The 15,141-nt window shown below is 44.3% G+C and overlaps 1 protein-coding gene across 2 annotated transcripts in view; it reads right to left on the bottom strand.

Moving 5' to 3' along the window:
* Nucleotides 1–14,136, bottom strand: part of SLC24A5 (solute carrier family 24 member 5) — a 90,386-nt gene extending 76,250 nt beyond the window's left edge. For both annotated transcript variants that reach the window (XM_088472972.1, XM_088472973.1), the window contains exon 1: nt 13,851–14,136. In XM_088472972.1, the coding sequence (XP_088329098.1) occupies nt 13,851–14,037 (187 nt within the window). In that variant the 5' untranslated portion in view covers nt 14,038–14,136. The remainder of the gene's footprint in view (nt 1–13,850) is intronic.
* Between the last annotated feature and the right edge of the window lie 1,005 nt (nt 14,137–15,141).

Here is a 15,141-nt window from a genome sequence, read left to right as displayed (position 1 = left end):
TTTTCAAACTAAATTTTTGGGGTGTCCTTAATATTTATTTTAAATTTTTTTTGACACAGATTACCTTTGGGGGACTGTCTGAAGGCTGCACGGGGGTTCCCGAAACGTTGCACCCCAAAACCCCAATTCTGCACTTTTTACCGCCTGCCATTCATTGCATTGAGGCGGAAAGTCTTTCAAACTGAATACGGGTAAAACGAAAATAGGTGATGACGTCATAGGCGGTAAATTTCCGCGAACCCGGACTTAACGCCTCAAATTGAATGCGGCCCTTAGTCTGTAAAATAGGGAAGGAAGACACACCCCTGTCGTCCAACAGCTGGCCAGCACACCACACCCCTTTTTGCATCCATGAGGAAAAGGCAGAGCAAACAACAACCGGGAAAACATCAAGATTATTAAGTAGTGGGGTGAGAGGGGGAAATTTGGAGGACACCCAAGTTAACCTCTGTAATCTATTCAAACGAGCTAAAGTGGGGCCAATTCTCCTCAACATTTCTGAGCATACAGTAACTCACACCCTGTGGGCATATCCATTTTTAGACAAGTTTCAAGTAGAACAGGGCTCGACAAATCCCGGTTGCCAGGGCGACTAAGATTTTAGTCCTGGTGACAGAGTTTTCCAAGCCTCTCCCCCCGCCGCAGGGAGACTCCATTTACCGGGCACCCCCTGAAATTTTACCAGCGGGCGCCCGACTCCCCACAGCAGCAGCCGGAACTCACTTCTGAGCTCCAGCGTCTGGCTCCTCCCAAGGGCACTATAGGAGAGACGTCATGACGTCTCTCCCATAGTTCCGAAGAGCGGCGGACGGCAGCAGACGCAGGATCGGGGCTTAGGTAAGTGTTTTTTTGTGTGTTCGCGTTTCTCTATTACAAGGCGCTTACTACTGGGGGCATTATTACAGGGAGCTTACTACTGGAGGCACTATTACAATAGGCTTACTACTGGAGGCACTATTACAAGGGGCACACTACAGGGGCTGGTATGGGCATGTTGCAGAATCGGATGACCATTAAAGAGGCATGTGTGGCGATTTGCTTGGATGTGGGGAGGTTGAGGGGCACTGAAAGGGCATGTGTGGTGGTCTATACAAGCTTTCATATTTTGGTAATGGACCATGGTCTGGCTCCTAAACTTTGAAGATGGCTCCTAGATTTTACAAAAATTTGTAGAGCCCTGAAGTAGAAAGTCTTCACATAGACCAGAGGTTCTCAAACTCGGTCCTCAGGACCCCACACAAGTCACATTTTCCAGGTCACCCAGCAGGTGCACAGGTGTACTCATTACTCACTGACACATTTTAAAAGATCCACAGGTGGAGCTAATTATTTCACTTGTGATTCTGTGAGGACACCTGCAAAACATGCACTGTTTGGGGTCCTGAGGACAGAGTTTGAGAACCTGTGACATAGACCAATGTTGGAGTGATATTTACTTGGTTACAAATGTTGGTTGTTAGTCACCTAGAGTACAGGTGATAGCCTTACTTGCTGTCACAGTGTCACACTATATCATACTACCCACCAACTCCATTCTAGTCACACTGAACATACTGCAAATGTACACCAAAAGCTATGCCGATTATCAGGCTTTGCAGAGAGGTAGCAAATTCGCCACCAACCAAGGCTGGCACAACTGACCAGTTGGGCAGAACCTAAGTCACCACCAGTATTCACCAGAACCCCCCTGCAAGGAGGGATGGTCTTTGCTGCGTGTGACGACCAAGTAGTGACTAAAAGTGTCAGCCCTTGGCGTAATGATAGGAGAACTGAAAAGTGTCAATATGGACATTGTCAAAACCCGGAGGTCAATGGAGGTAGCAGAATCAGTAAACACCAGGGTCGGACTGGCCCACAGGGGAAACCCCCGGTGGGACCCACCCCTTCCTCTAGGAATCAGGTTCCAGACTGTGCACTTGAATTATACTGCACAGGACTATTGTGTATTTTCAATGCACTACTGTTATTAATCTGGTACATTATCATACATTCACTAGCGGTATTTTATAAATATATATATATTAGTATGCATATACTTAAAAAGGGGCCCAGACCCACTCTGGAAGCTGGCCACACCCATAAGTATGGGCCCCTATCACTGCATTCCCCCGGTGGGCCCTTTATGCCCCAGTCCGACACTGGTAAACACTATCATAAATCAGGTAGATAGCTAAGGTTCGATATATAGAAGAGTGATAACAAATCGTAAGGAACTTAGCCAAATAATCACCAGGAAGTTTTCATGAGCAGGAAACATCATGAAAGAAGCTAGGAGGTAAGAGACCTATACTTTCACTGCACAGAGAGGAGTTTAAAATACCAGAATATCTAACAACAACATCTCGCAGAACTTACCGCTGGACACCGCCTCCCTGCTGATCGCATATGCGATCAGTAGCACAAAGGACAGCTCTTCCGATAACAGCTGTCCTTTTGCGATCTGCCCTGCGTCGTAGACTTCCGGGTTTATGACCCAGGAGTCCACCTGCACATGTGCAGTGTGACGCGACGGCCGCGGGGCATGCTGGGAGGAATCCGATCAGATCCCTCAGAGCAGCGCAATGCGGTAGAAGCCTATGGGCTTCTATAGGGTAACGCCAGCAAAAGCTGGTGTTACCCTCCGCATCGAAGCCCGGCGGCCAGGAGAATGATGCATACGGAAAATGCGGCAAACAGGGATTTTACCGCATTTTCCGTTTAGCGCATCCCGGAGAAAAATCCACCCAGTGATGTCAGAACTCACATGAACAGAAGTAACATAGCCACAAATTATAAGGCATCTAGGAGGAATCCTCTATCTCTGAGATTAGCCAGAATAAGGGTAAAAAAAATGTGACACTGACCAATTACGATTTTAAACTATTTTCCTCACAATATATTCGTGAACAATATACACTGTGTATAATGGTTTCTTTTTCTTAGTTTTCTTACAAATTCACGCTAAGTGCCACTCTGGTAATGACTACACTTTACAGTATTGTTATCAGCACAGGATAAAGGAAATTTTAAATTTTCGTCTACAGAGTAGTGTAGCACTAGAAGAAATATACATGAAGATTTGTGGATAGCATGGATTTTGGGATATTAGACATTTAATATGTAATGTTAGATGTGGTCCATGAGATGTATTCAGTGACATTTTGTCATGTGGTTTAATGAAAAAGTCCTGGGGGGTAATTAAGGTATATACATTGTCTTACTGCTGCGATTTCCTATAAATTATACCTTCTACATGGCTAAATGGTTTTCTATTCAATATTAGAGCTTTATAACATGTCAATTTATCCATTTAACATCTGTGAATAATGTCACTTACATGGGTGCTTTGTTCCACATTAAACATACTAAAATTACCAAGGAACAGATGTAATGAGAAAGTAAAGATAAAAATCAGATGTGAAATAATTACCCTGTAATCCTAACATTTCCATCTGAATATAACAACATGCATGTCCATCCATCAACTTCTATGTAACGAAGAAAATTGGAAGGCAAACCAAATTCAGAGTGGTCCATAAGTGTGGAAACACCCTTATAAAAAGGAAATTAGTAAGGAAATATTAATCCAGTGTCTACACATGATATGGGAGTGAGGGGAAACTTTCTAGGATAGCTCACCAGTATGGTGGCCATCTTGAAGTCGGCCATTTTGGATGCAACTAATTCTTTAATTGGAAAGGTAGTCATGTGACATCAAACCGATGCATAATATAAGAAAATGTTGTTCTTCGTTTTAACGTATCTTTATTCATTCTTGAGTTTTCTTTTGCAGGTAGTGGCATTAATGACATGCCAACTGCAACTTTAAGATCGCTCTCAACAGGGATCATTGATATGTATAAAGGACTACATATCCAGCATTCACTTTGAGCAATGTCTATAGTATATGCGGTATAATATTGTACTGAAGTGCTATTGAAGCATGGTGAGCTTAAACAGCACTTATGTTGATTATAGAACCCATACTTATCCGTCTGTATAAAACAAACCGTAGTCCTATTTGAAGGATCGTTTAGTACATCAGTACTTGGCTGGAATCAAATTTTGAGTTCGATTGCTCATGGTTACTATACATGTTAAAAGATAAATACGTAAACATGCATAGAAATTGGGTTCTTTTCTAGAAACAAAACATTCTACAGAGCATGTAATGAGAATAAAAAAAAAAATATAGAAAATATAAATATATATATATATATTCCGCGCGGACACTCTCCCATAGTTCCGACTTCCAATGAGCAGCCTGGCGGACCAGAGGGTGGAGGACACAGGAGCGGGTTTAAGGTAAGTTTTTCTTGTGTGTGTGTGTCAGCGGCTATAAGGGACTACAGGAGGCAGTACTAATATATGCCCCCTGTAGTGCCCTTATAGTAATGCCCCCTGTAGTGCATATTATATATATCTCTCAGACATCTACCTCAGTTAATCTAAAGTCCAGAACTATTGCTGGGAATAGCTTACTTTAGTTCCTGACAGCTTAACATAAGGTCACAAACAGATCTCATATTATTAGATTTGGTTTATACAGAATCGATGATGCCGCTTTTACACTGATACGCATCATCATTGCTGCAGATCATCTAATTTTTTATTATTTGCAAAGTGTATAGATCACTAGACCTAGTTCTTCTAAGCTTTGTGGCATTCCCTGTTTGTTTATGTTAGGACATTTACTGCTAGCCATATTAGTGGGAGGGTATTGGGAGATGACTGGATTCATTGCATACACATGCAAGCACTGACTATTTAAGTTCATAGGAAGGTTGAAGGTCCCTGGGCTGAGTAGGGCATAATTATTAGAAGTGCATAATTTGTAAAAGTGCATTTCCTACCAAATTCGGCATTAAACCGAAGTTAAACTGAAGGAGACCACTCTAACCTTAAACTATTCTTTAACAAGAACATATGGACAAAGTATAATCAAGAAATGCAAGTTCACAATATCTACACTACAAGCAACTGCTCTCTGCACAACCTGGACAATCTTCACTGGCCTCTGTTTGCTCACTATAAGAACTTACACTTGCTAATATTTGTACTGACTCGCTCGTTTCACAAACATTTCATAGCTTACTGTATTCAGTGCCATTTTCAGTTCATGTCTTTGAAATAATGTCTTCCCACCTCTTTTCTTTCCCTAGCCTGTCATCTGTCTTCTAATTCAGTTACTTTAATATTCAATTTCTCCTCTGCTCAATAATAGTTTGGAAATTTTGCAGGCACATTTTCCTCCATTGTACTATTACTTGCTTCTCTGCACACATACTTTATTCCTACATCTAGTTTTCCTCCCCCTACTCAGCTCATCCACTCCATTATCATGTGTACCTCCCCCTCCACTCATTGTCTACCTAATCCTCTGCTCTACCACCTTTTCCACCTATATCATTTCCCCCTTGTCTCCTCCACTTCCTTCTTCCTTTATCTCCCCTCCTCTGTCTGCCGTCCTCCCTCTCCTCTCCCACTACTACACTTTCATTCTCTTCTACCCCTCCTATGTCCTGCTACCCCACTGATAATCCCTCCTCCAAACCTTCTCTCCATGCCACCCCCCCCCCCCCTCCCTCATATTAAACTCCCTCCCTGCCAACCACCTACAGGTTCCCTTCCCAGCACTGGTCCCCGCAAACTCCCTCCCTGCCAACCACCTACAGGTTCCCTTCCCAGCACTGGTCCCCGCAAACTCCCTCCCTGCCAACCACCTACAGGTTCCCTTCCCAGCACTGGTCCCCGCATAATCTCTCCAATCACATATTATGAGGGGTGAGGACAGGCAGCAGTTGGGACAGTGCTGGTGCAGGTAGCAATTGGGTTAGAGGGGGTTAAGGGCAAGTAGCAGTTGGGGTAGAGCTGGGAATAGAGGGTAAGGGCAGGCAGTGCTCAGGGTAGTAAAGGGGTAATTGCAGACAGCAATTGCGACGGTGCTTGTGTGCAAGGAGGGGGCTAGGGACAGGCAGTGCTGGGGATAGGGAGGAGGCAAGGGTAGATAGCTGGAAGCACTGAGGGGTAAGGAGCTTTTACTGGCATTTCACCAAAGGATCCCACCACACACTGGCAGCACTGCTATAGCGCGTATTTTGCGATCACTGAAAATGTTAGAATACAATCTTGGTATGCCTACTCGTGTACTTTCTATGTGGGGAAATCCCACAGACATAAAAAATGCCAAGTAATAATTTTTCCAACTTTGTTAGCATTCCCACTAGGCTGTTTTAGCAGGGCGCCGCGCCCTGTCCGATTTCAAAAGGGCAGAATGCTCCATGCCCCTTTGGTGGCGACTGTGCTTTTCTTTGTGCTTCTTCAAAAGAACTTGAACAGCACATCTTGAAACCCCAGTCTGCAGTTTGAAATCTTTGCCTGGGAGACCTTGTGTCTGCGACATTAAACGGTTTTCCACGACCTCACCCAGTTTTAAGCCTCCTACACAGCGGTTTCTGTTTATGACGATGTTTCAATCTACATATGAAAATCAGGTGTATGTTAATCATACATCTGACTATAATCCTACAAAATCCCTGACTTTGTGCAAGTGTACTGTTCCTAGAAGAATTAATGCTGTTTTGAAGGCAAAGGGTGGGCACACCATATATTGATTGGATTTAGATTTCTATTAATTAACTTTATTTTTATCAATTAAAAAATGCAAACCATTAATACTTTTATTTTTTAAAGAATTCTCACTTTGCAGCATTTTTTCCACACCTGCCTAAAACATTTGCACAGTAGTGTGTGTGTATGTATATATATATATATATATATATATATATATATATATAAACATATACACACACAAATGGAGGGCACGCAAGTGAGTCTTAGAATCAAAATAACATTTACTTATATCAATAGTCACATAAATTCGAAAGCAGTAAACAGTATCAAATAACTCAGGATATCCACTTGTTTCCAGATTGCAGCTGGCAGACAAATGTTCCTGGCTCTCAGCAGCATGTAGATTAGGGCTGATTCACTGATTTGTTACTTCCTGGAGTGGACCTATAACAAACACGTCCACCATCCGATAGGCCAGGCCCAACATGTTTCATCACAACCAAGGACTTCGTCAGGGGACGAGATTATATATATCAGATGCAATATATCTGAAAGATATATTTCGCATCTGCTTGGGTGTACACACGACCGACACACATGCTGGTCACAGGAACCAGCGATAATGACATCATAACTGGTTCTTCTGGCCAGACATTGGTAAGGAAATCGGTATGTAATGATGGCGGCTGAATAGCTGCCGGATCATATACAGACACCAGAACACCAAAGGAGGGAAATCCTGACAGGGTGGCAAGTACCCTAACACCACCCTCCCTTAGTGGTGCCTAATCCTAACCTTCCCCCCATTAGTGCCTAACCCCCCCCTCCCTGCACCCTAAACCTAACCCTCCCGGGGGAGGGTTCCCCAAGTCCCCCCGGGGGTCCCTAAACCTAACTCTTCCCCCCACGCGGCTAGAAGCTAAGATATCCGGCTTACTTTTGTTCGGTATTCCGGGTGTCGGGATTTTGTAGAGGGGCTAATGACAGGCTTCGGGATTTCGCCGCCTATCTTTAGTCTTATGTCAGGCTTGCAGTGTCGGGATATCGGCGGTCGGGATAGCGCTGGTCAGTATCCAGACTGCTTTACTTGGTAAGTGTGTATGCAGAAGATAGTTAGATTGGTCGGTCAATCTAACGCTCTCTCTTTCAAGTGTTTACCCCAAATAACTGCAATGTGGTTGTGTGCTAAGGAAGATGACTTCTCTTATAATAAAACCCTTATATGAGACAAGTTTATTCATACAAGCCCAATATTTTTTGCATATGCAGGTATTTGATATATTATCCAACATGCTTAATGCCTATCATTATGAGCATCATTTGTAAATTGCAGCGACTATAGGAGGATGCACTTGGTGATGTTTGTGTCCATCACCAAGCAGCAGCTGTAATCTACCATCTACCCTTTTTTAAACTATCCCGATATGCCATACCTGGAAATGTCAGATTGTACCTCCCTTACCATGCAGTGCAAGCATGCACTTTACATTTCCAATTCTATTTTTAATACTAGCCTCTGTATTTTTATGACCATGCTTAATAAGATTGTAATAGAGACATTTGTAAAACGATCTACATAACAGGGTCTTTCCTTCCAGAATGAAGTGCAATATCCAGTACCGTTATTCTTAACAATCTTTAGATAGATAAATGTAAAAGGTAATTGTGCATAAGTAACATTTTCTATAAAGATGTTGTGGTGATATCTTTCATCAAGCAGTGATTCTGCAGTGTGTGTTATCTCGGCGTGTGGACGGGTTGGTTTTATAAAAAATGAATGCAGTTATTTTGTTATGAACATAAACTGAGAGGAAATCACAACTATAATTTAATAAAAAAATAAAACACTGGGTAATAGGAACTATACCAGTATGATAGATTTGAATAATATTATGAAATCAAGATTCATGTATAATTTGCAGGTAACAAATTTACATGGGATTTTAAATTGTTTTTTTTTTTCCAAACAAACAAAAAAAAAAAGTGAATAACTACGGCTGTCTTTATGAACAGCAATGCACATTAACGATCAAGGGAAAATGGAACCCAAATACTTCCTGAAAATCACATCTGTCCAATCTGTAAATGTAGTTCCAGTTCTCCTCAGAGTGGCTGTGGTGTCTCATTTAGTAATGATTGCATTAGCAATGCGATCAGGGCAGGTCAGTACCGCCCATGATCGCATTGCAGAATGCGATCATAACGGCTGGATGTATCATGCGGGACATGTAGGTTTGCCCGCCTACCACGTCACAGTGACCTGGTCCCTAACATCCCTAATACTGACACAATGTATACATTTATCTAGGACTTACCAGTAATAGTTCCCATTACATGTGTGTACTGCAATGCACAGGACCAATACTAATTAAAATCACATGGGGCAGGTAGGAGGAGTGCTAGCCCAGGAGAAAATGTACCTTAAATACACACACATATCTAAGTAAGTCCTAGATAAATGTATACGTTGCGTCAGTATTAGGTAGTGGCGGATCTGGAGGGGGGCGATTGGAGCATCATGTGAGCTGAGCAGCCTGTGTTCAGCCTGTGCTGTGATAGGAGCCTGTGTAATGCGCGGAGAGCGCATTACATAGGCTCCGATCACAGCACTGACTGAACACAGACTGCTCAGCTCAGTGCACGATGCGGAGTGTGCGGTAGCCGGAGGCTGGAGTTCTCCCCTGAACTCCAGCTTCCGGCTCTCCCCGCGGGCACTCTCCCATAGTTCCGACTTCCGAACCAGAGGGCGGAGGACACAGGAGCGGGATTAAGGCAAGTTTTTCTTTTGTGTGTGCGTGTCAGCGGCTATAAGGGACTACAGGAGGCAGTACTAATAAATGCCCCCTGTAGTGCCCTTATAGATATATATATATATATATATATATATATATATAATGCACTACAGGGGGCATTACTATAAGGGCACTGTAGGGGGCATTACTATAAGGGTACTACAGGGGGCATTACTATAAGGGCACTACAGGGGGCATTACTATAAGGGTATTACCATATGAGCACTACGGGAACATTACTAATGAGGCATTACCATATGGGCACTGCAGGGGCATTACTATGGGGTTATTTCCATATGGGGACTACTACAGGGGCGTTACCATATGGGCATAGGTGCATTACTATGGGGACATTACTATATGGGCACTACTACAGGGGCATGGGGAAGAGGGGCGCAGAGAGATGGCTGGGGAAGGGGGGAGCAGGGAATTGGTGTGGGGAGGGGGGGGGAGCAGAGAGATGGCTGCTGGTTCTCAAACTGTGTATTCACACAGTGAATACATAAATATATACATTGTAATAATAAATGTGGCCACAAAAAAAAACACCTGTAAAGGGGAGGAATTGGGAACAGAAAGGGGAGGTGCCAATACAGGAAGAGGAGGAATCATAATTAGTCATTAATCGCCCCCCCCCCTAAAAGAACAGTCTAGATCCACCCCTGGTATTAGGGACCCACCTGATGAGGTTACCATGACGTCGCAGGTGGGCAAACATCTTTGGCCAAACATGTACTAAGAACCTCTATAGAAAACCATGTTAATTGATATAGATTATAATAAACTTAGTACTTAGAGTGTGGATCAGCTTCCCCCCTTTTTCTGCAGTAGATCTACAGGTCTCAGCATGGTAGCACCTCTTATGTTGTAATTAGGATGTGCAGCCCATCCCTCCTTTTTTCCTATGTATGTGTGCATTTAAGACACAACACTGATACAGTGCTACCACACAGATCCAAAAACGAATGCAGGCAATAGCGCGTCCCTATACAGACTAGCTATCCAACCGGCACCGGAAGAGGACGACGACGATTACCCATGTGCTGACGGGAGTTGTAGTTTGGCGTAGGAGCTTTTTGCTACAGTGGACTGAGCCTCGTTCTAGGACTACAGAGACCATCATGCAATGCAAAGCCGGATGCTTTTCTAACTTTATCAAACTGGACAAATCAATGAAAAGCAGCTTAATAATCAGGGCCAGTCCCAGGTCTACTACCACCCTGTGAGAATTTTTGGAATGCCCCCCAGTCACACATTGATCCCCACAGTGCTCCATTTTTTATGCCACACTGAGCCACATGTTTATGCCACAGAGTCTCATTTTAATGCCACACAGAGCCTAATTAGGCTTACCTCTGTTGTGACAAGCTCTAATCTTTTGATGACAGACATATTGCTGTAGGTGCAGGCAGCAACTCCCTTAAATTAAGTCACTGGCACTCCGCTTCCGGCACTAACAGGAGCTCCTGCACTCTGTATCCGGAAACAGGTACCACTGGGCCATCGCATTCTCCATTCCTACATTTACTGGTGCCTCTCTTTGAGAGTAGCAAGTCACTCCCTATACACCAAAGCCAATCCCTCCCCCCCTTTCCCGTCCCCTATGGTCTAACATCAAAAATTCTGCTATTTCCACGAAACCGTGGCTAGATCCAATGAAGCCGTGCATCAGAGCAGCCCATCCCTTCTCCTCTTAGTGGCCATAAGGAAGATACTAAAGATTCTTAAAAATATCAAATGGCTGATTTGTGCAGTTTTTTAATGCTTGGAAAAAAAAATTAAAGTGTTTCCATAGTATTTAACGTATATAGTATATAAAGGGTCTGTATAGTATTTAACAGCAGGGCCAGCGCAACCCACTCAGCAGATCCTGCACTGCAGGGAGGCGCCAGGCTGGAGAGGCGCTTTCCCTGCAGATTCTGCCGAGTTGATGTTGCTAGTGCCAGTTGCGCCTGTCACACTGTATGACAGGCAGCAGCAGCCTAAAATGGAGAAGCGCTGCAGAGCCCGAGCAGCTCTGAACACAGTCCCACCCTTTGCCATTCCCCCCTTCTGGCTGGGTCCCGGGTCCTCCCCTTCCTCCAGCCCCACCACGCAGCGCCTAACTGGATGTCAGAGGCGGGCTGAGCCAGGGGGCAGGGAGCCATCTGCCTCCCAGGCTGGTATACCATTAGGGATTTAGGGCTGCCGCTGCCGCACAAGCCAGGAGGCAGCCGCCGCTCGCTATGTCCGACCCCTTCACTGATGGTCTCTGCTGGGTGCTAGAAGTGTTGATTGGTGGATGGTGCTGGTCATCCACCAATCACAGTTGTCAGAGTATCTAACACTGATTGGGGTGTGTTATAAGAGACAGACAGTAATTAGTTAGACAATGTCAAGATAGACACCAGATGTTAGACAGTCAATAGTTAGACAGGGGAAAAAGTTAGACACAAACAAAAGACAGACACACTAAAGTTAGACATGTAAAAAGTTCGACAGGTACAAAAGGTCAACAGGGTCAAAAGTTCGACAATTGTTTTTTAGCCCTAATCTTCACCCTAACCCTCCCCTTGGTGCCTAAACCTAACCGTCAGGGTAAGTGCCTAACCCTAACTCTCCAGTAAGAGCCTAACCCTAAACAAAAAAATAAAAATGTGTCGACCATTTTTGTGTCGATGTTTTTCACGTCGAACTTTTGTACATGTCTAACTTAGTGTGTCTGAGTCAAACTTTTATCCTTGTCTAACTATTAACTGTCCAACATCTGGTGTCTATCTAGAAACGGTCTAACTAATTACAGTGTCTATAGTCCGGAACCCCACTGATTGGTGGATAGTAAAAAAAAACTGCTGCAGTAAAGTGTGCTCGCACAGAGGGCCTCATTCAGACCCGCTCGCAAGTGGGTCGATGGTGGCCCAGTGTGCGTGCACGAGACCAGGATAGCGATGGGCAAACCGTTGCTCCGGGTCTCGTACCAAAGGGGGCGTGCTGTCAATATTGAGTGACAGCATGCCCCCTTTGGTGGGCGTGCCGGGGGCGTGACTGCCCAGACGGAGGCGTTCCCATCACAAGTGATGTCAGTGGGAGTGCTTTCGGCTCTGTTTGAGCCTCTAGGGCTTGCGGCAACGAGACCCTACCACAAGGGTATCGTCTTGACCATCGCGACCATCTTCCTGGCCGCTCGCTATAGCTGTGGGTGGTCACCCACAGCTGTACGAGCAGCCAGGGGGCCGCTCTAAAAATCAAGAAGGACGGCCCTGATCCGGAGCGAGCGCTCTGTCAGAGCGTCCGGCTCTGAATCAGGACCAGAGTGCTGCCAAAGACTGAATATAACATGAGCCATGTGAGTTGCATTTAATTTCTTGTCTAAGAAATCCTCTTGTTGCCATAAAGTCTTATATTGGTAGTATTTATTAATGCTACACTTTATATTCAAGTTTATTGGCAAAATACACCCATTCCTGTCACAGGGAGCTGCCAGAACCCTGATCTACTCTCTCATCTACACTTGTGGGCATTGTATAAGAGGCACTACTACTGTCAACATTGTATAAAGGGGCACTACTGTAGGCACTGCATAAGAGGCACTGCTACTGTCAGTATTGCGTATAAGGGGCACCATTACTGTGTGCATAATATGTAAGGGGCACTACTGCTGTGGGTATTATCTGTATAAGTGGCACCACTGTGCGTCATAACATGAATAAGGGACACTATTTGGTGTAATGTGAATCGGGGCACTATGTGAATAAGATTGTGCTACTGTTTGGCATCATTTGAATTGGGGGTACTATTGCGTGACCCTGCCCATTTTTGTGGGGTCCCTTTATAGAAAACTTCTTAACATTTACTATGTTTCCGACTTTTACCCTCTTCCGTTTTTTGTGTTTTTATACAAGTTTGCAAAAAGTTGAAATAAACACCTTTCATCTGCAAATTCCAAGACCCCTCTCCTATAAATCAATACACCTCCACGTAGCTGTCCCATCTCATTTAACCCATTGATAAGCTTTTTTTAGAGAAAAATCACCAGATAACTGAGATCTTTATTGGCCAAATTATGGTATTTAAACCCCTTCAAGTGCATGATTATTTATTGGGAGGGGTGTACCAGAGGTTCTGCACTGTGTGCAAACATTTTTACTTAAAAATTTAAAAAAAATATTTTCCCCTCCCTTTTCCCCTGCTCAGGGGGGTGCACACCAGAAAACTGCAAGGTTTGGAATTGAACTGCAAATAGGACTCACAGTGCAAGTTCGCTGTGAGAACGGCTCTCATGACCCAACTTGCACCTAAATGAATTGACTCCTTAATTTCATCACTGCAGGATTAAGTGCAGGCTAGTACATCTTCCAACAGTACCCTTGAAGCAAAACAATTACAGCAAATTATATAAGTTTTAAAAAAATAAATATTCAAATAAAGTTGCTCCAGGCCCCTCTTTATGCAGGACTGCAGCTTGGTACACACAGAGTAGTGAGAGTAATTTCCCCAAGGTACAGCTCCCTCCCAGCTGTCACTCACCCGCGTCTCTCCGGAGCCGGTGCCTCGCAGCAGGTTTACCATAGGAGGACGCTGCCCGGTGCACCAGCTGCACCGCTCCCCACAGCAGCAGGAGGAAGATGAATGTGGCCAGCGCGGTGGTGCGGGGCCGGCGTCCTCTCCCCTCCATGCTGCGTCCTCCTCTGAGTGCTGCAGCTGCTGTCTCCATGGTGTGACCCCAATACCTCCTGCACTCTCCCAGCGCTCAGTACCATGTACTATGGGAGAGGCCACGTTATAATCCCCATCATGTGAGGCAGGGCCAGGGTGTCCTGTCCACATGTACTAATTAACCCTCCCTGGGGGAAACTTCCAGCTAAACTCAGCTCAAAGTTATACATAAATGAGTCCCTTAGGGAGACCATGAGAACAAAGCAATCAACAGTTAAACTCAGATGATGCCCAATCACGAGGGGTGCGGAACTCTTTCTAAACTGACAGCAACTATTTTACCAGGGGCTTATAATGAAGCCAGAGACAAGACACATCTGTCCTGCAAGTACGTCTGTAATATGTAATATTGCTTCCCAAGCCTGACATGCACTGACTTCAGCCATTACATGAAATATCAGTTAAGTAACTTAACTACCGGGGTTGTTACCATCTGGTAAAGTGTATTTATTTAAGCATAAAGCTAAATAGATTTGGGGCTTTGCTTTCCAATGCAGGACTTTAATATTTCCTTCAGTATTTTCTTTTTTTACTTTTTCAAAAACAGGGAAATGCAATTCCTGATCCTTTAGGTAATTGACTATACAGAGAAGAGATGGTTCCTATAACAGATTTGTTAAATATTTATGTTTTCAAAACAGCTTCTAAAATGTAAAGTATGCAGACGAAAAAAACTTTATATGTGGGATTTAAATGCACATCTCAAATGCCAGAGGTGTGAAAGAGGGTAAAACCCAGATCAATAATAAATATAGAAAAATCTGTATCCATAATAAATATGTGCGGTTAGTGGGGAGCTTCGGGTGATCATAGCCAGGATCCTGGACAGGATAACATTACCACGCAGCCTTAATTTATATATCTTCTCTGCTGTAAAATAGTTACAGCTAGGGCCACTATTCAGCTTTATTATTTAGTCAGCTGAGTATGGTACTGGGCGCCATGGAGGAGGACGGGACCGCCGGGGAGGCAGATGTGGTACCACAGAAGATGAGGGCGAGACCAGCAGGGAGGAGCAGGCAGCACTACAGTGGAGCAGGAGGCAGGTGCTGTGAATTATTTGAATAGGCTGCACTGACCCTGCAATGCACGGAGGAGGTGT

This window comes from Taudactylus pleione, unplaced genomic scaffold, assembly GCF_031769625.1.
Source record: "Taudactylus pleione unplaced genomic scaffold, aTauple2 ptg000129l, whole genome shotgun sequence".
Lineage (NCBI taxonomy): Eukaryota > Metazoa > Chordata > Amphibia > Anura > Myobatrachidae > Taudactylus > Taudactylus pleione.
This window is presented reverse-complemented; position numbering and strand designations above follow the sequence as displayed.